Source organism: Balearica regulorum, chromosome 1 (assembly GCF_011004875.1).
Source record: "Balearica regulorum gibbericeps isolate bBalReg1 chromosome 1, bBalReg1.pri, whole genome shotgun sequence".
Taxonomy (NCBI): Eukaryota; Metazoa; Chordata; class Aves; order Gruiformes; family Gruidae; genus Balearica; species Balearica regulorum.
Window position 1 is genome coordinate 85,817,786 of NC_046184.1, and position 20,420 is coordinate 85,838,205.

Below are 20,420 nucleotides of genomic sequence, written 5' to 3' on the forward strand. Positions count from 1 at the left end.
GCCCGCGCGGCTTCAGCTCTTGAGGCGCAGCCAGGGGGGCGGTGCTGGCGCTTCACCGTGTCACCGCCGGGCACCGTTCCCCCGGTCGCTGCACGGCCGCCGGCCTCACCCCATCTTTCTCCCGCAGCTCCTGGGCCGGTTCCGCGCTGCCCAGCACCGGTGGCGGAGAGGACGAGCATGTCAGCACGGGCTTTGCCAGTCCGGGCTGCCCGCCGGTGGAGCAAAGCGGTGTGTATAGGGTATGTACATCTACTGCACCGATGTGCATGATGCTATAACGTATCATTAAAACCATGCCACAGAGTCAATAAACACGTTGCATAGACTTAGAACAGCAGTTCTGCCGCGGTGTTGGTGTCCTGCTCGCCGCTCATCTCGGTTGAACTGCAGGCAGCGGTAAGCGGGTTTTGCACAGCGGCTGCAGCCCCCCCGCCCCCGCAGCAGAGCACGGGCCGCTGGCCCCAGCCCGGGGCAACAGGAGGGGCTCGTAGCATCTGTGAACAGCACACCTTCATCTGCCTGGCGGGCTGCTGTCTGCTTTGGGATCACTAAAATATTGCAGCTGGTGGTAACAGGTTAAAAGTGCCTGCGTTTAGCTGAAAAGCGTGTGATGGCTTCAGGTAAGCCTTAGAAATGTTAGCTCCTTTACAGTTTTCATCCGTCTACATGTGTGATTCCAAAGAAAGAGCAAACCACCTGGAAAAATCAGAGCTCATTTGTGTGTAGAATGGGAAAAGCACAGAGGGGTGTAGTGGTTTAGCACGATGACTGCCTCCTGGGATATTAGGGTGCTATAAATAAATTGTTTTCAGAATTAAATCCCATCTTCTCCTTTTCAAAAGGAATATGCTCATCTGCAGGGTCCTCTCCAGACTTCCCAGATGCAGTTCATCTACCCAAAAACTGATGTCTGGTGCTGTTTTAGACACTATTCTTTGGCAGTAAGTCTTCTTGTCTGCTCTCCTTACAGCTTTGAAATGCGGATGACATATACAGCCAGTTCTGTGCTAGCAAGTAGTATGGCTTAACAGGAGCAAATCTTTATAAAGTGATAAGAGGAGGCTGGAAATCCAACATCCATACCAAACATGTTTGGAGAGCTTTCTTTGTATTATATCTTCCCTGGTGCCATGGACTGCACACCAATTAGTGGTTGAAATGCACAAGGTGTGCTCCTGTGTACGGCACACCTACTAGCTTAGCCACACCTGAAGGGAATCTAGTTTGCACACCAAGACTGTTCTGCAGTACAAACCAAAGCCCAGCAAGCGGGGATTACTGGAAAATTCACTTTGAAAGCACACTTCAGACATCCATTCAGGCACTGATGAGGAAGCACCCTACATCTGGCAGGCAGCTGCATTAAGATGGCAACACTTGAAAAGACATTTACATAACCACTCTTACACACGGAGACTGAGGCTGCATATGCTATGTAACACTGGCACAATACATTCCACTCTTCCAGATGTCTGTCTTTTGATATTGCTCCCTGCTTGCCTGTAAGTTATAGTCATGCTGGGACTATGAGTGTGCTAACCCGACCCTTCCAGAATGAAGCCCCTGGAATAACAAACAAGACTCACCCACTGTTACCAAATGCCAATCCTGTACACACCTAGCGTATACAGATCAAGAGTTAGCAAGAGCACTTGAAGAGAGAGATAGAGGGAGGAGGCTTTTGGGGACAATCCTGAATTTCTCTCAAGAAGAACAGACAGACAGCGCTGCTTATAGGGAAAACAAGAGACTGCACACAGACATGGAGAAAGGGGAGTGTAGGCATTGAGAAAAGGCATGGGCAAGAATCCAAAAGCCATCAGAGACTGAGCAGTGAAGAAGTCAAGATGAAGCAGTTTTGATTTATAAACATTTGTATCGGTGTCTTGGGGTATGCCCATGACACCAGCCTGGCCTACTGGTTCAGGACAGGAACTGTGGAAGAATGATCTGCAAAAAAGTCCCCACAGCCTCCCTTCTTCAAGCACCAAGAACAGGCCCTATAGGGAACGTATCCAGGGTCATCGCTGCTGCCTGCAGGAACAAGACACACTAAAGAAAAATGTACCCTCTCTTCTTTTATCTTCCGCTCTTTCTCTTCTCCTGGGAAGACAGTTTCTTTTCCCTGGCTCTTGGCCGCCTTCAGGCTCACCAAGACTCTTGCAAAGCAGTGCTCATCATTGAACCAGTTCCAACATTAAGCAATCCTTTGATCTACTGAAAATGTCATGGCATCATTTGCACCAGTCTGAAGACAGCCTGTAGGAGAGCTTCAGAAAGCATCTTCCATGGCTGAGTTACCATTTGTCGTTGCCTAAGAGTGAGGCATGGGTGCCCCTCTACCTGAAAGTACAGAAAGAGACCTTGCAGAGTGAGACTTTCTAGGTCTTAGGTTTATCCCTTACACTCCCAAAAGACTGTAGTGCAACTAGAGGAATCAGAAGTGGCAGTGGTGGCAGAGCATCCAGGACAACCAAAGCTATAGCTATTGCTGGATAAGTATCCTGCTTGAAGCCACAAATATTTCTGTTTGCAGGTAGAAAGCAAAGGGTCTGATCTAAAGTTAGCAGGAAAAGGAGCAAAGTCAATGGGCCTTTGCATGCAAAGTGTAAATATTTTGGCAGTAAGAACTGCAATATCAGGGGGCCTCAATAACTCTTGGAGAGGTGAAAAAAGCCAATTGTACAGTTCCTGAAAAGGCTATTCTGGGCTCTGCATCCTTCAGCCAGTCTGAATTTGATGGTAGCCAGTATTCTGCTGAAGGTCCTGGGCCTGATGGGGACCAGTGACAAAACAGAGGTCTCTGCCTAGCTATTCCCCATCCTAATTTTGTGACATTCATTATTTCTTTCCAAGTGCAGAACTTAGCATGTGCTTTTATTAAATGGTGTTCTGCTCTTTCAGGCCATTTCTCCAATTGATCAAGATAATTTGAATGCTAGTTTTGTCTTCCAAATACATTACAACCCCTCTCAGGATAGTGTTGTCTGCAAATTTAATAGACACACTTTCTAGTCCACTGTATAAATCATTGAAGAAACTATTAATACCACACTGAGAACAGATCTCTGCTGGACTCTTCCTTGATACTTTTCTCCAGATAGACAGCATACCATTGAAACCAATCTTAAGAGTTTTCTAATCAACATCAGACTCTCCTAATAGTGATTTCAGAAGATCCAGTTTCCCATGTTTCCTAGCTTTTTTTGTAAGACTGTCAGATGAAACAGAATAAAAATCCTTATTGAAATCAAAATATATAACATTGTTACTTACTCACAAGGCCTGTTCTTCTACTGTGAAAGCCTGGTTTGACTTGATTTCCTTTTTTTTTTTTTCTTTTTTTGCAAATGGAAAATGTAAGTTGTCTACTTCATGTTTATTTGTTCCAGTATCACAGAGGGAGGCAGTATAATAACGTTAGCTGGCCGGTAATTCCTCAGATCCTTTTTTTTTTTAATAGCCAATGTATTTGGCCTTTTCCAGTCTTCCGAACCTCTCCATTCTCTAGAAGTCTCAAAGATAACTGCCAGTGGGCCTGACGTTGCTTCAGCCAGTTTCCCAACCATCACAGGATGAATTTCATCAAGCCTAACTAGTCTGAAAGTATTGGCTTTGCCCACGCGCTTAGAAATCCTGAATGACTTTTTATCCACTTGTCATTGGTGCCATTTAAGGTATTCACCTAGCCACCATCACAGTGAAGACAAGTAAAAAAATACTTGCAACTTCTTGGTATCTTTGGTGGATTTTCCATTTTTCTGACCAGAAGGCCAATCCTTTTTCTGGTCTTCCCCTCACTGCCCTTGTAGTGACAGGCACTACTGATGGGCTGATAGTTGTTTTCTTCTCCACCACAGGTAAGGAAATTATTAATTTCTTTTTTGAAGTATCTTTTTACACAGCTTGAAGTCAGTTGCCGTGTCTCCCTCAATTCCTTCTTCTCTAGACTACACACTGCAATTTTTTCAATCTTCCTGCTCAAATGGCCCAGTTGAGTTGTTCCCCTCTGTGGCTTCACTCCACCACATTTGCCTGTTTTGTAGCAGTGTGGTACCCGAACTGTACACTCAGTCCTGTGTCACTCCGTGCTGTGAGTGCTGAAGTTATAGTACAGAGTTGATCTGACAGCTTATTTCATCTGACCTACAGGCTTTCCTTCCAGCCATGCAAACTGATATGATGTGTGCCTTTTTGGCAACAGCATGTTGCTTTTTTTCCAAGGAAGATGATATTCTGTGAATTCTGACACCATCTGAAACTTTGCATTTGCAAAACAAAGCATCTTTCAGCCCTGAATATTCCCCATCTTTCACATACTGATCCTTTGAACTTCAGAATCGTGGGTCTGATTTGTTGTGAGAGTTGGTTTTTTTTCCCCTGAAACACATTGCCCTGTTTTCTTATAAACCCAAACATTGGATGAAGCATCTGTGGTCCCACTGAGCAAGGATGAGAGTCAGGAACGACTAGGCTCTGCTCTTGGGCACATCACTTCCCTGTGGTCTAACCTCCAAGAAATTATTTTGCCATCTCGGCCTTGGTTCCCCCACTTGCAAAATAAAGACGAGGATTTTTTTTTTTTTTTTTAATGAAAGAACCTTGAGTGGCCGGGCAAAAGGAATTAGCACCTTAAAATCTGCCAGGAGGGAAACGGGAGCACAAAAGCACGGAGCGGGGAGTCCACCCGGCAGGAGCGAGGCCCGTGTTCAGCCCCGGGAACACACGGGAGGGAGGCACTGACCCGAGGCGGCACAGGGTAGGCCGCCGGGCCGCCCCGCGGCCAGGAGCAGGAGCTCCGCCGGCCGGCCTCCCCACGCAGCCCTCCCGGCTGGCGGGGCGGCGCCCCGGCCCGTCCCTCCCGCTACAGCCGCCGGCGGGCCCGGCCCCGCAACCGCCCGGGCGCCTCCTCCGGCCGGCCGGGAGCCAATGCGCGGGGCGGCGGGCCGGCCAGGCGGCGGCCTGCCGGGTGGCAGCGGCGCGGGGCGGGGGCGACGCCGCAGAGCGCCGGGCCATGCCGCAGCACAGCACCCTGCTCCACCTGCTCGCCGGAGGGTGAGTGGCCCCGCGCGGGGCGGTCGGGGCCCGCCGGCCTCTGCTCCGAGACACGCGTCCGGGGAGGGTCCGAGGCTGCCATGGGCGCGGGGCCTCGCCGGGCCCACGGCCCGTCCTTCTCCCTCGGGTCGGCCCGGGCCCAGCGGGTACGGCGGCCGGGCAGCTCCGGGCCCGTCTTCTGCTTCTGCCTGCTGCCAGGCCGGGGTCTCCCTCGCCGCGGCCTCCCGGCGGCCTGCCCGCCCCTGAGCAGCGAGGCCTGCGGCGGCGTCCTGCACCACCGCTCCCCGCGGGCGGGCCTCGGGTCGCGGCCCTGTTTTGCGCTGGGGACCGACTGCGGGTCCGCACGTCCAGCAGCAGCTGCCAAAGAGCCGGAGGGGAGGAGACCCTGCCTTGCCCCAGGCCAGATACTGCCTGTGCCCCATAAATCCTCACCGGCGCTTGCTTTGCTGCGCCAGGTTCAAACGTAGGCGCGTTGGTGTGGCACAGCCACGTAGCACTGGGGTGAATGTACGGCAGTGCAGTTTGGGAAGAAGGGGAGCCTGTCTGTGAGTCGTGGGGGTCTTTGCCTGGCGTTTCATCCAGCCTGAGCTTACTGGCCATGGGGGGGGGCAAAGGAAGCAGGGCGCTGGACAGGGGAATGAGAGGCACCGTGAGGCCTCTTCAGTGGAGTAAACGGTGGAGCATCCTTGTCTTTGGGAGGGCAGCCAGCACTCCATCATCACATGGCTGAGATTCCTGCATGGCTTCTTTAAATACTGAGGCCGATTCTGGTGAGTCAGGTGTGTGGAGCGTGGATCCCAGCAGTGCCTCTGAATTCACAGCGTGCCCTTGAGCAAGTCCCTTCCTCTTTTTAAGAAACATTTAAGTCTCAAAACAATGAGTTTTAAGTTTATGATGTCCTAAAGCAGAAGAGATCATGGTCCTCTGGACTTTGCTGAGTAACTGCAGAACTCCCTTGCCTAGACAGCCACCTGATGCCTTTCCAAATTCCACCAGCCTGTTGGAGTCCGTGTGACAATGAGGTCCGCAGTATAGTGTGTGCAATAAAGCACAGCATTTCATTGCTCTTAATTAGTAAATGTCCAGCTTTCTGGAGCTAATGCAGTTATTGTGCTATGCTGATCTTTGCTTATATGTACTTGCCCTCTCTATTCCCAGTGTTATTTTGTATATGTTATTCTCTTTTATTAATTTATCCTTTGAACTATATAGTCACTGCATCTTAGCCTTTCTTAATATAATTCTTCCTATTTCTGCACTTTCTTCTTAAGCTTTTCCTCGTCCTCGTTTTCTAGTTTGGTTCCTGAAAAACTGCGAATTTGGCTAGTGAGAGGAGCATTGCTAGCGGGAGCTTTCTCAGTCTGTATCCTGTCCTCGCTCATCAAGCAATAATCCTTGAATTACAATTAATTAAAACCGAAGAGATGAATAAGAGATGAATAAGAAGTTCAGGTTATTGCTGCAGTATATAGTTAATGCTATTGTTTTACCTAATGAAATGGATCTCATTGATGAAGGAACAGTTGTTCACTTTATCTTCTACTACGAGAAGTGGGGACCATCAAATGAAACTTGCGAGAGGTTTGTTCAAAACTAATGCAAGAACATAGCTCTTAACACAGTGTGCAGTTAAACTGTGGGACTCCTGGCCACAGGATATTAGAGGGTAAAAGCTTTTTATGTGTCCAGAAAACATTTTAAAAAGATTAATGGAAAAGAATGTGTTGAAGGCTATTAAATGCAATGCAGCATTTCTGGCTGAGGAAAATCCCTGAGCTGAAAATTGCGGGAAGCTGGGAGAGTGTTCTGGAGATGAGTATTTCTCCTACTCTTCTGTAGGTGATCTTTATTTGCCTGTGTCCCAGGCAGAATCCTGGTTTAACTGCAGATTTGTCTGACCTAGCATTACTATTCTTAAATAAAGCTTTTCAAGCCATCTCAATTTTTGGCTAGCCTAAGTAAGGGCTAAAATGTGACCTACCAGTAAACCTTGTCACCTCTGTGCATGTTTTCATACCTTTGTCAGATCATTGAAAAAATGTTAACAGTAGTTTTTGTATTGTTCTCAACTAATCCTCTTTTTCTGCCACCTCCAACTTTCTGGTTTTCCTTTTAAAATGTGACAGCAAGATCTAGAGGCAAGTACTGTTTTCTAAGGTAAAAGTACCTGCCTTCTTCAATCAGTTGGTTTTGCCACTGCTTTGCTCTGGGAGTACATAGTGTACTGGTTGTCAGCTGCTGCTCTTCCTCATATTTTGCAGGAATTGCTTTTGTTCCTGCTTCTAGAGTAATGACTTCGGGATTTTGGTTTTGTTAAACTTGTCAGTTTAAGCCCAGTATAAGGACCCTTGGTGACTGCTCAGTTCCGTGTGTTTTTTCGTTAGTTGCCAGCCATTGCAGCTTTGCTCAGTACTGTGACAATATTTGTCACCCATGGATTTTTATCAAGAGTAAAATGTTACCTCCTGTGTGTTGGTGGAAGAACTGAAAATTGTTAGGTCTAGTCTAGAAGTGATGTTCCTACACTCTTGCTGGACCACTGCTGTTTAATTCTCTACTGACAACTGGTTTCAGGGCAAGGAAAGACGGGCTGATACTTTTCTTCTTTTTGAAATTTTGTGGTCTGATTTTAATCCATTCAGCATCTATGCTGTGGACAGAGTGCCAAAGATCTAAGTGTGTTTTTGTGAAATATCAAGCTCACTATTTGCAAAACTGAAGTATGTTACATATGTTACATCTTTGTAATTGCTTTTGTGAATCCACCTTTTGTTTGGTAAATTCCATTAAACACACACACACACACACACACACATTGATTAGTACAATGTGTCTTTTAACTCTATAGTGATCTGATTCCATAATGCTTTTCTAGCATGAATCTCAGGTCATATAACCATATAATCTTAGCAACATAAATTATTACAAATACACTTTTTTTTTCCTTTTTTTTTTTTACTCCTGGTAGACATTAGAACTCTTCTAAGCTAGTATATTTCCCGTCTCCTAACATTTCTTAAGCATTTAAATCTGTAGGTATGAAGTCTCTTCAATCAACTATTTTTAATATCCATGGCCATGGGGGTTTTGTGTCTGCCTGTTTGTTCCAAATAGATTTTGTTCAATTTTGCCTTCATTAGTATTGGACTGAAAAATAGTTCGTCTCTTTGTGATGAGAGTACATAATTTTCCATTTCTCCTGAAACAGAAGAATTTTGGAGACCTATACCTTTCGTACCTTGTGAGCAGCTGTATCATCATGTAGTGTGTGATAAGACATCATAGTTGAGATTTCTTCTAGTTTTGAACAACTGGTACACCTTATTTCCTTAGCTTTGTTTAGTCAGTGTTCTTTGCTTCCTGAAAAATCCTCCTCAGTGTTGCCATTGAGCCATAGTGGCTCAGAGATCCCCCTTCACCTTGGACTCTCTTACTGCTGATTAAATGACCACCATGCTAATGAGTAACAATTTCTTTAACTCTTATCGCTTTTAAAATTCTTCTCTATTATCTATACATACCAGTAGCTTGAGGAACTTGAACTCAGGAAACTTTTATATATACTGGAGGCGTGGGTTCAAATTCATATCCTGACCATGCTTAGGTAGGGATTTCTTGAAGAAATGAGATATTATGAAAACATTACATAAAGTTGTGCTTCCTTATGCACTGTTAGAAAGAAAAATCTTTAGGATACCAAGCAATTGCTTCTCTAAATGTTACCCTGTTGTAGTATTTGCTCAGCTTTTAGATAAGAAGTTGAAACTGCTCTATTGAGATTTCTTAGACATCTTGATCTGTCACCACTGCACTCCATCTTCTCCTAGGCAGGAAACTACACTTCTCAAGAAGTGTTGTCAAGAAGACAACAGGCCTGTATCAGGCAAATTAGTAGAAACTGTGGTAAAGAACAGGACTGTTGGACCCTGAGTTATATGGTCTCCATGGAAAGAATCACAGTGGCTTTTGTAAAATGAGGCCCTGCCTCGTGTGACTCCTGGATTGCTCTGTAGGCTGTCTTGGTGTCTGTGCTTGATCAGCTTGTTCATCCAGAGAACCTGAGCCAGGATGTTTACTGCTTTGCTTTGTGTTGCCATCTGAGCCCGAGCTAAGTTCTTTGGCCATGTTCCACCTAGTCCCAGACTCCCACCACTCACAGTATCTCCTGAGGGAAATCGCTGCTGATTGGCTGCTCTGCAAGTCATCACCACTGTGTAGATCTGCAAAGGGCTTGACAAAGCAGCATGAGTGTAACGGAGTAGCATAACGAGTTGCTAGTTGCTGGCATCATTATCTGCATAACCTTCTAGCTGCCAGATCTTCAACTCTTGGACTTCATTGCAATAGCCATCCAGGCCTCTTTTCTTTTTTTTTTTTTTTCTTCTTTTTTTTCCCTAACCTGCAGGCAATAATAAGTGAAGCCCTAGGAACAAAGGCTGTGAGAGCAATGTATATGTGTGCTGAGCCGTAAATACTTTTTCAAAAAAATTCTTCAGAACTATTGCCATTTGCTGTCCTGTGCCATCATATGTAATTCTGTTGATACACTCAATTCTTTCCTGATATCTTGTAGCTCTTTGGTTGGCTTTTCTTTCTTTTGGAGCAGAGCGAGCTTTTTTTTAAGCCTCCATCTCTTGTGAAACAAAGCAAGTTTGGCTGTAGCAGATATGAACAATTGTCTATTTGTCAAAGCCTCTTGCATGGCAGTCCCATGCAAATTCACCTCAAAACAGACTTTCAGGTACTGAGCATCCTCTAGAAGAACAGAGTTATCGGTCAAAGGATCTGAAGGGGCAGAAGCTGAGAACTGAACATATCGCTTCTGACTTGTCCCTGGATGGCAGAAAGGGATAAAAAAGGGGATATGTGTCCTTTCGGTGTTACTGAGGTGTGACTAGACTGATGATGATGTTTCATCAGTTCCAAAAATAGCTTCTGTCTGCTGAAGGTCAGAGTCCTCTTTCATTAAGCAAGTCAGGCTAGGGGTGAGCCTGGCTGTTGGCAGAAAATACAGATCCTGGTTACGAGACCTTGCAAATGTGGGGCTGAATGGGGTGGGAGAGTTTTGTGCTGCCCCTCTATGAGCCAATGCTGCCATGGGGAGGTGTGAGGCACTGTGCCTGGTGATCTCAGCAGAAGGCATTGCAGTGAGGTTGGGCAGCAGAAATGTTTGCTCTGGGAAATTCTGAATGCAAAGATCAGCAGCTTTGAGCTGAGGGACTGCTGAGTCCCTATGGACTTGGGACTGTTTGTCTCAAACACTGAGTGAGGTTTCAGAGTGAGGCTGCCTTATTACGTTAATCAATGTCAGAGCAGGAGGTCATGTGTGACGCAGACTGGGGGACCTAACCTCCTCTCCTAGAGGGGAGAGGTTGTGGATGAGCAGGGTCAGAATTATTGCCCTGTTCCTGCACAGGGGTCACTCTTACATGTGCTGTTATGCCCTTGCTATGCCCTAGATGTGGTGGCACAGCTGGAGCCATCCTGACCTGTCCCCTGGAAGTGGTGAAGACACGTCTGCAGTCATCCCAGTTGACGCTGCGGCCTCTGTGCTTCTCAGAGATACAGCTGCCAGGGATGAGTGTGAGGCTGATGAACCCCACCCCACCGTCTCCTGGAGTGCTGAAGTTGCTGAGGTGAGTAGGATAGGGAGTGTGCATGATAGCACCAGGGAGGTGAAGGTTTGGTCATCAGGTAGAGAGAGAGGAGGGGAGAGAGAGATGGAAGCAGCATTTGAGCTAAGGCTCTGGAAAGTGCAAGTGTGGTAGGGATTTTCATCAGAGTACAGGTACATCTACTTCTCACAGTTGATCTGTGCTTTGCACTCTGAGTCTGCAAGGCAGCTTTTGGGACTGTGAGAAATTTCTCAGCTACGGAGTGGTGGTGTCAGCAAGAATGGGAAGAAATGACTGAAGGCAAACGGAGAAGTGTTTGGAGAGAACATGAGAGTAAGGCAGAAAAAGATAAGATGGGAGGTGAGGAGAGGATGCTACAAGGACTACTGAAGAACGGAGGAGGAGGAACTGGAGAGCCCCCAGCTTAGTTATTCTGCTGATTTCTCTGTTCATTTCCTTCTGTAGGGCCATCCTTGAGAAGGAAGGCATGCGATCCCTATTCCGAGGTCTGGGTCCAAACCTTGTTGGGGTTGCTCCTTCCCGGTGAGTACTGCTCCCTGAGGATAGCTCATGCTGTACACTTTTTAAAGGACCTCTGTGACAGCTACTGCTCCACATTCTGAAAGCAGCCTGGGCCTTGTGCTCATTGTGCCACAGGACCCTTTCACGCAGATTGCTGAGGGCCTAGTATAAATGCTGTCTGATGTCACATTAGACAAACCTGTGCTGGGAGTAAGAAAAATTGGAGTGAGACCCCACAGCAGTGCTGTCTCTGCTCCTCATAGGTAAGCTGTAACCTGTTCTGTGTTTCTTTCCAACCAGGGCTATATATTTTGCTGCCTATTCTGGCGTTAAGGAGAGGCTCAATGCTGTCCTTGTACCAGAGTCCAAGAAAGTACACATGCTGTCAGCAGCCTGTGCAGGTGAGCCTCTTCTGTCTCAAATCAGAACCAAGGGGTCCTGCTGTGAGTGTAAATGGGTTTCATTCCTTCCCTATTGCTGCTCCCATCAGTCCTGCTCTCTCTTCTGAAGTTTTGTCCCTCCACACCTGAAGCAGTGAGTTCCTTGGTTAACCAAAACTTTTTCTCACTCTTTGTTCTTCTTAAGCTCATCTCTTCAAGTTATGGATCTAGTCTTTACCCCTTCAGCTGCTATCAGGAAAAGAGCTCCATTCAGCTGTGAGAGGGAGAAGGCAGTGTGTGATTTAGACCACTCACAGAATCATTTCTCTTGATATATCCCGGTTCTCTAACAAAATCTTGCACTCTTGCAAGTTTAACCCATTGTTTCCTGCCTCTTTGTAACACCTGGGCCTGTAGTAGGGTTATGTTGGAGGCAGAGGAGCTAATTACCACCAGACAAAGGCTGGAATGGGGGAGGAGGAGAATCAGATAGTCTGCCCTAAATATCTCTTCTCCCATCGGAGCTCAAGGTCATTCTCAAATTGCAAATGCCTGCAGCTTGCCAAGCAGAATTCAGAGAGCTGATAGATCAGCATCTCCTCACAAACTGTCAGCATGATCCTGGTGCTCATGGCTGCCTTCCTCTTCTGTTCTCCAGGCATTACCTCTGCCACACTCACCAACCCTATCTGGTTAGTGAAAACCAGGATGCAGCTGGAGACCAGGTAAGGCAGGCTAGCAACGCCGAGCCACTCCATGTCAAATCAGGACTGGATTGGGGGTGGGGTTTGGGTCTGTGACTTGCCATCAGAACGCAGGCCTTCAAGGCATGCTGGGGAAGAGTCATACAGTTGTATCCACAACAGCATTTTAGGTCAGTGGCACAGTACGCTGTTCTAACCCTCCCTCCTCTTTACAGGGTGAAGGGGGAGATGGCCAGCAATGCTCTCCAATGTGCCATGCATGTGTACCGTACTGAAGGCCTTCGTGGATTTTACCGTGGTATCACTGCTTCCTATGCTGGAGTGTCAGAGACCATCATACACTTTGTCATCTATGAAGCACTGAAACAGCGGCTGAGAAACAGCCATCATTCCCTTTCCCCACCACTCACGCTTTCACCAAACAGCCATGATTTCTTTGGACTAATGGGAGCTGCTGCTGTTTCCAAAACATGTGCTTCATGCATTGCATATCCACATGGTGAGTGGGTCTACTCTCCTTGCTTCTGTTCCCCTGGATGGGAGATGCCATGCCTGTAGGATCAGCCTGCTAACATCACTTTTTGCTTTGTCTCTCCAGAGGTCATTCGGACACGGTTGCGAGAAGAAGGCTCACGATACCGTTCCTTTATACAGACTCTGCAGCTTGTGGTCCATGAAGAGGGACCCTTGGCTTTATACCGAGGGCTCCTGGCTCACTTGATTCGCCAGATCCCAAACACAGCTATCATGATGGCTACCTATGAACTCATCGTACATTTGGCCTCTTCCACCTTGTAAGCACACTGTAGCACCTGGCTGAGGCTGCTGTAGAGGTACAGGGACCTCATGGTCCTAAGACTTGGCCTTTTTCCATGCTCTGAGAGGTGATGCTTTTCATCTCATATCGGAACTGGGTCAGGCGTAGCATTCTCAGGACATAAGACTATTTTGTGCAAAATTTTTGGCTCCAACGTGCACAATGTAGCCTTTCTTCTTTCTGGAGACTTGAATTATTCTGGTGCTTCAAGATGTCAAGGCACTGGTTTGACAGTGCGTGCTTTAAGTTCCCTGTGTGAAACAAGGGCGTGGAACTTATTAGGAAGGAAACAAAGGAGAAAGCATAAGAGTATCTTCGTCTCAGCATGTTCACTTCTTTTGGACCCAGTAACAACCATCCGTGGGCACAGTTGGATGTGAAGACAGGCTAAAGCTGAGACATCTGAGAGAACTGCAGCAAGCACAGAGCTTGTGCTGAGACCTTTCATGCCCTCAGAGGGGCTCGTCCACTTTCACCTACTGTGCTAACCTTCCTACCCCTAAGGAGGATTTCTCAACCTTGGCTGCCAGCACATGTCCTGTTGCAGAATCTTCCTTTGGGTCCATATCATGGGCAGCCGTTGCCCCAAGACGTGTCAGGCAGCTGACGGCCTCTTTTTGTCTTGCAGGGTCTGACCAAGTAGGTCAAGGGAAGAAGCCCAACCTGCTATGAAGCACTATCCTAACAACTCATGCTACTGGGCTCACAGCCATGCTTTGCCAGTATCTGTTGTGTTTCTATCCCCTCCATTCCCAGTAGAAAGAGATTCCCAACAGAAAGAGAAGACACCTCTTTTCCTCAGAAGTGCGGGGGCTGTTTGGCTACAAGCTGGAACCCCTGGTGTGAAAAATACTCTTTTATGCTGGTAAAGAAAGTGAATCAGGTGAAAAGATAGATGAAGCTGAGGATTTGGCCTGTTTCTATTGATGATACACTAAGTGTATGGAAGGAGCCTTATTTTTTTTTCTGCAATCAAGAATTCAGTTTGCTGTGTGAGTTAACACTTGCCTGTAACAGGCTGGGATGCCTTCTGTTCCTAGCACTGTGTCCTGGGGAAGGCTACATTGTGTTTACAAAGAGTATTTTGACTCTCAAAAAGGCAGGGGGCAGGGTGAGGGGTGATGTGTTTTTCTTGTTGCAACACATACACTAAAAAATGTAACCCTTCCCCAAGATAAGGCAATAATTTCAGTTAATACATGCTCTGGACAATCTCCAGTCTCACATTAGAGGCTACACTGACTGTTTCTTTCCCTGCTTGTAGTGAAAAACTGCAGAAGCCCTGAACATTTTATTTGAAATCCATTTATTTTAAAATCCACTTTTGCTTCCTCATCTTTCTTACCTTCGTTCATTTAGTTTAGGAGTATCAACAATTTTACAAAGCGACACAAGCTGCGGTGGTGGGGTTGGTTTTTTTTGCATGAAACGAGAATAAACCTCAAACGACAACATTGAAAAAATATACAATATATATATATAATATCTGGGGAGGGGTTGTGAGAGACCCCACTCTGAGCCCTGTGACTGGCTCCTCCTTCCAAATTTCCATTCTTTCCAAGCCCCTCCTTCCTCATCAGAGTTTGAACTGTGCCACTGTCATGTGCAAGTGCCCTAACACGTTTCTAGAGAGCCAGGGTCAATAATGTGGGGAATGTCCACAATGAGAATGGCAGAAGATGAAGGAACATGGGAGGCAGAAATGACAAATGAGGGAGGAGCGCATGTGTACACGGTAGGGGAAGGAAGAAGTAAGACACCTCCTCCTTCGAGCCATATGTTTTTGGGGGATCCATTGGACTGGTGTTTTAAAGCTCCTAGTAGCGGTGAGAGCTGTCGCTTTTGCCGATGATGTGTCGGTCATCCATGTCATTGCTGTCTGGGGAGTCGGGTGTCTCCGAGTCAGTGCTGTCATCTTCATCCTCCATGCCGTCGCCAGTTCTGCCCTCGCTGCTTTCTGCTGCCCTCTCCTGGCAGCTCTGGTAGGACTGGGGAGGTGAGACATGGGGGTAAGTGGAAGGATCTGGCACCCCAGCTGCCTGCCCAGCCCCGGCCGCTGTGGCTGCTCCTCACCTCCATGGGGTTGACTATGATGGTGAGGGCCGAGTCATCCCAGAACATGTCGCTCTCTTTGCCCCCGGTGCTCATATGCCCCCCTTCAGCAGCCCCAGGAACCTCTTGCCCCACTCCCCGCCGGTGCAGGGAGTGGATGCGCAGGATGCCAAGGATCACCATGAGTGCCAGGAAGCCCACACACACCACAATGATGACAGTGGCAGCGCTGGGGACCACTTTGGAGACAGAAAATGAGAAAGCATGGTTAGAGTCTGTCACAGGAACATCCGTTTCCAACCTGACCTGCAGGAACTGGGGTTCTTGGGCAGAGCTTGGGTTTTTGGTTTAGTCAGGAATATGTCCTGACTTTTCTGCTCCCCTGGGCACCAGCAGTTCCTGCCTTCAGCTGCTGTCTCTTTGCCTGAGGCCTGCATGGTTTTCCAGGATGCCTAGGTCCAGGTGTCCTCTGATGTAGAGGCCTGTAGACACTGCACATTCGTTATCTACAGAAGTCACCAGTATATATATTGCACAGCAGCCATTTGTATCCCCCTCTTGGGAGGGAGAAATGTGTACTGGGGAGAGCCTCTAAGGGCGCACGGATGATTTTCAGAGGGTGTGATTTCTGTGCAAGCAGCAGAGAAAGAAGGAAGCCTAAAGAAGTCTGCTTTGCACATGGGCCAGAGGTGAGGGCTACGATGACCTAATTCATGCCATCATCAAAGCCTGGCTTCTCCACAGGAGAAAACTTGAAATTCATCTAAGACCCTTAGCCCAACTCCCATCCCTTTGTTCTAGGCCCATAGGCTGAACCTTGACTCCCCAGATAACCCCCTTCCCTCCCTGCAAAATCTGTCCAGGCCCTCCATGGATTTGTTCTGGGTGGTTCTGCACAGCATGGACAACATTTCCTTTTCTGCTGCTTTGGGGCAGAGCTGGGGAAGGGATTGGCAAAGGCTGGTTTTTGGTGCTCTCCCAGCACATACGTAGGCTGTCCCTGCAATGGCTCAGTGCCGGCTGCAGGACTGGACCAGCTTGGGAACAGCTGCTGTGGGAAGCTGCAGCAAAAGCTAGCACCAAAGGTGCTTCCCATGTTCCCTACAACAGGGGCCAAACCCAACAGGGTCCTCTGTAACAGTTCTAGAGCTTTCACAGCCCAGGAGGAGCCAATTGGACTGTGGTCATGCTTGTAGCACAGGGCTGCCCGCACAAACCAATAAATCTAATCTCTAGTCTAGGTTTCAGGCTTCTCTCTCCTCTCTTTTGGGGGCAAGAATCCTCTTGTCTGTGTGGTGCCATCTGTATTTGTCTGCCTTGCTGGCCCCAGCTAGTCCCATCTCTTTTTTTTTTTTTTTTAGAGCAGTGGCAGTCTTGATTCTCCTTTCTCTCCTGCTGTTGAAGTTTCTTTCTGAACTGACATTACCCAAGCCTGCATGGGCACCTGCAAGGTGCATGAATGAAATCCTACCAGCTTACTGTTGTTCTTTTTCGACCTCCTCAGCTGTAAATTTCAGGCTGCTGCTACATCAAGAAAACAGCACACCAAAAGAGGAGGATTGTTGCACCAAGCTCTAAACCACAATTTCACACAGACTGCAGTCCATTTGGTAATGACGAGTGGGACAGGACAGTATATTGAGAACTCAATAACATGGGTATAGGGAGCCTGAAAGGAATCCTCTGCTGCAGGTTCTACCAGGATATCAGAAAATCAGCATCCTAACCTAAAGGAATAAACCCAAAAGATAGTGTTACATACTTGGGTTGTTATGGGTGCTTGCCAAACTGTGTCCAGATAGCTCTGGGGGTAAATGATGGCCTCGGTGCATGAACTGCTGGGAACTCAGAATATGGTTAGGATGAGCGGCTCGGTTCATGTTGTGGAGGACATTCACCTGCAGAAAGACCAGAGCGAGAGAGAGTCAGCCCTGTGTTAATGGTACATTCTACACCATGTGCATTCCTGTCCAGCATGTCCTTCTCCATGCATGTACAAGCACCTACGTGTGCATGTATCGATCTTGTACCTCAACGGTAAACTCATTGCTGGAGTAGCGTCCATTCATCTCAGTGCAGGACAGGTGAAACTTCCTTTCATAAAGGGCAGCACCATGGTTGATGTGGTATGAGACCTGGCGTAGTATTTCCTCGTAAACTGCAATGCTCTCCACGCCTGAGACACGAAGAGAGGATTGGTGTGGGGTGAGAAAGCTCCTGCTTCAAAGTCCTCTGGCACTGTAACCCTGTAGCACGTAGGAGCTATAGAGGAATCCAAGGTAATGCTGGGTTCATTAATTTTAGGAAGGGAGTAGAGATGGAGCTAGCTGCAAAGGAACTGATCAAGTCCGTGCTGGCATTGATAAAACAAGTGGAAGGGAAGGAAGGATCAAGAGCAACAGCCCTGTTAAGTTCTGGAGAGTACAGTAGTGTTGTACCAGCCCACAACCTCTGGGATGTGCTGTCCCCCAGTCATGTGATGCAAAATGCTGATGGAACCTGAGAACACCAGACCCCAAGGAGTAAATCAGGAGGAGTGATACAAGCCTGGGTGAGAGCTCAGACGCTCTGCCCTACTACTGTGTGCTGGAGGAGGAGCCACCTCCCCAAGGAAATGGCTTGGGACTTCCAAAAGCTAGGGCTTCAACAAATGGTCACACCTCAGAGTCTCACAAAGTACACCAATGCATCTCTAACGGCAGGTTAAGTGCTTCTCCCAGCAATGCCTGACAGGCAGTGAGAGAGGGGTAATTAGACAGCTGTGGCCAAGGAGAGGACTTACCTGTGATGGTCAGGTAGGCAGAGGTGTTAACAAGCTCTAAGCCCCGCTGCTGCAGCAGTGCCCCATCCAGGAGCAGATACTCCCTCTCTGGGTCCAAATCATCTCCCACTAATGAGATCTCGCAGCCATCCAGGTTGTGCACAATCTCATCCGACATTCGTGTGTCTGTCACTGAGATGCAAACAGAAAGAAGGCAGGGCCAGAAAGCCAGACAGCCAGGAGTTACTTGGAGTGGTACCCACTTACTTAAAAGTGATCACATCATACATAACAACTTCTCTTTCTCTGGCTAGCACTGACCTTGAGTAAAATCACTGTCAGTCTAATTACTTGTTTGAGGAGTCCTCCTGGTTCTAATGACATTATTTATGCACATAATAAAGTCACTTTATTTTGGAACAACATACTATTATCAGACTGGTTCATGATAACACATCTTGGCTGTAAGGACTCTGTTGACACTGACAATGTGCAAATTAGGAACAACGGTATCACACATTCCCAGACCCCGAGTGCTATTGAAAGCTTTCCCCTGTCTCATGACTGCTGGTTACCATGGTTGAGATCTTCTCTTCTTTAAAATGGCAACTACTTTCAATGACTAACTGCTTTCAGCAGGGCTAAGACCAACCTGCTCCAAGTCAAGAAACTCATCATTGTATGAGGAAGGCAAAGCTGCTAAACAGAAAACTATGAGCAAAAAATCCCATTAGCAGAAGAGATATGAAAGAAGCGAAAGGACATGTAGAGCATAGAGTGCAGACAAATAATACGGGGATGATGGAGAGAAATTGAGGGACAAGATATTATACGGTGTGAGGAAACTGACTGGGGAATTCACAGAAATAAGGGATGCAGGAAGAGATGGGAGGGGGTGAGAAATAAGGAAAGCAGGAGAGAAGGAAGCAGGGGGAGACTGGAGAGGGTAACAGGCAGGACATCCATCCAGTGCTGGATTCAATAAAGGGAAATGTAGGTAAAATGTAAAAGGGATTAGGAATGAGCAGCCTGGGAAAAGAGGAGGAGAGAGTGAGGCAAAGGAACTGTGTGGATAGAAAAAGTGCAGGGAGGAGCAGAAAGGGATAAGAACTGATTAGCCTACATACTGACAGACAATGTGTCTTGCTTCTATATTTGTAAACTCTCTCCTATTCTGGGTGTAATGAGAGGCTCTACTTCCTCTGCAGGACAGCAACACTTGCAGGTCTTTCCAGTTTGTCTCATACCTTGCCCTGTACTCCACTCACCGGTACCATGCCAATTCTCATCCTTCTTGGCCTCCACCTGGTGAGAAATAGAGCAGGTGATCTGGAGGTTGGGGAACAGGGGGACTCCATCAGGAGCCTCAAAGTCTGATGCAGGATGAGCAAAGTGGGCATTGCCACTCAACAAGATCTGGGGGGCATCAGGCTGTAGCACCACAACATAACCTTCCACATCAGGAATGGAGACACAGGACTCTTCACTGAAGCATCTGAAGGAGAGCAGTAGAAAGCATCAGTTAGCCCAAGCTTCCATCAGCAACACTGTAAAAGAACACCTCCTGCCCATTACTGCCAGCGACAGGAATATCCTTTTTCTGGTAGTCTTCCTAAAGCTTCTCTGATGTGCACAGAGAGGTGTGGTAGGAATGACATCACTGGGTTTCAGGAGTCTCAGGCCACATCCACACACCACAGAGAAAATTAAAACCAGCCCACATGCCTGGAACACCATGAAGTTCTGCTGCCTGCATAGATCCCAGGACCCAGTATTACAGTATCCATTTGGACAGCGGATACTTTAGTATTTATTTTCAGGAAGACACCCATTTCAAGACCGTCAATTAGAATTAAAGTACAAGGTGAAGGAGTGTCATTTTAGTCAAAAGAGAGGTAACCCTCTTGCTGAACTTAGCCGGAGGTGCTGCTTTGTCCACTCACTTGACAGTAGTGGTGAGTCTGAGTGGCCGGACCCCAGGTGTAGCAAAGCGCAGTGAATTCATGTAAGCCACATGCTGGATTGCATGGTTGAAGGTTTCCACATCATCACCCTCTAAGGTGAGCAGGGACTGAGAGGGGTTCACATGAACCTACAGGTGGAAGAGAAGAAAATACTCAGGGTTCCTTGGCAAATGCCAAGAGTCCAGGCTAAGAAAGACACAAAGGAGAAAGGTGGGGAATTGTCTGAGGTGGGGGAGCAGGCAAAGTCCTGGGAAGCAAGGCTGGGGAGGAGAGTGGAGGAGACCCATGCAAGCTGGGCAGATGGGCATACCTTCATCCCTTTGCCCAGACTGTCGAAGTCACTGTAATCAAGCCCCTCACGGCAGGCATACAGGCATTCAATAACCTCCCGGCTCTCCAAGCTACCAGGGCGTACAGTGAAGCCAGCCAAGTAACCATGGAAGTAGTGGTGTATTGACAGAGGATCTCCTGAGGGAAACATGGGAGGTGGAGGGTGTGAGAGACATGGCGAGGAAGAGAGCAAAAACAACAAAAGCAACAGTGTGAGGGA

The 20,420-nt window shown here is 47.5% G+C and overlaps 2 protein-coding genes across 4 annotated transcripts in view; one reads left to right on the top strand and one right to left on the bottom strand.

Moving 5' to 3' along the window:
* On the top strand, positions 1-14,414 carry LOC104630401 (solute carrier family 25 member 36). Of its 3 annotated transcripts, XM_075763148.1 has the most exons (8): positions 1-239; positions 861-941; positions 10,515-10,691; positions 11,136-11,213; positions 11,493-11,593; positions 12,231-12,297; positions 12,492-12,775; positions 12,875-14,414. In XM_075763148.1, the coding sequence occupies exons 1-8, from the start codon at positions 178-180 to the stop codon at positions 13,072-13,074; spliced, it is 1,050 nt and encodes a 349-aa protein (XP_075619263.1). In that variant the 5' UTR covers positions 1-177; the 3' UTR covers positions 13,075-14,414. The 3 variants fall into 3 exon arrangements, with proteins under 3 accessions (XP_075619263.1, XP_075619271.1, XP_075619281.1); XM_075763156.1 differs by lacking the exon at positions 861-941; XM_075763166.1 differs by lacking the exons at positions 1-239; positions 861-941 and adding an exon at positions 4,827-5,055.
* CLSTN3 (calsyntenin 3) overlaps positions 14,383-20,420 on the bottom strand; it is a 15,376-nt gene continuing 9,338 nt past the window's right edge. The window contains exons 11-18 of the mRNA XM_075763036.1: positions 20,181-20,338; positions 19,850-19,998; positions 19,175-19,401; positions 17,928-18,098; positions 17,176-17,321; positions 16,908-17,043; positions 15,167-15,384; positions 14,383-15,081 (exon numbers count right to left, since the gene is read on the bottom strand). Of these exons, the coding sequence (XP_075619151.1) occupies positions 14,911-15,081; positions 15,167-15,384; positions 16,908-17,043; positions 17,176-17,321; positions 17,928-18,098; positions 19,175-19,401; positions 19,850-19,998; positions 20,181-20,338 (1,376 nt within the window). The 3' untranslated portion in view covers positions 14,383-14,910. The remainder of the gene's footprint in view (positions 15,082-15,166; positions 15,385-16,907; positions 17,044-17,175; positions 17,322-17,927; positions 18,099-19,174; positions 19,402-19,849; positions 19,999-20,180; positions 20,339-20,420) is intronic.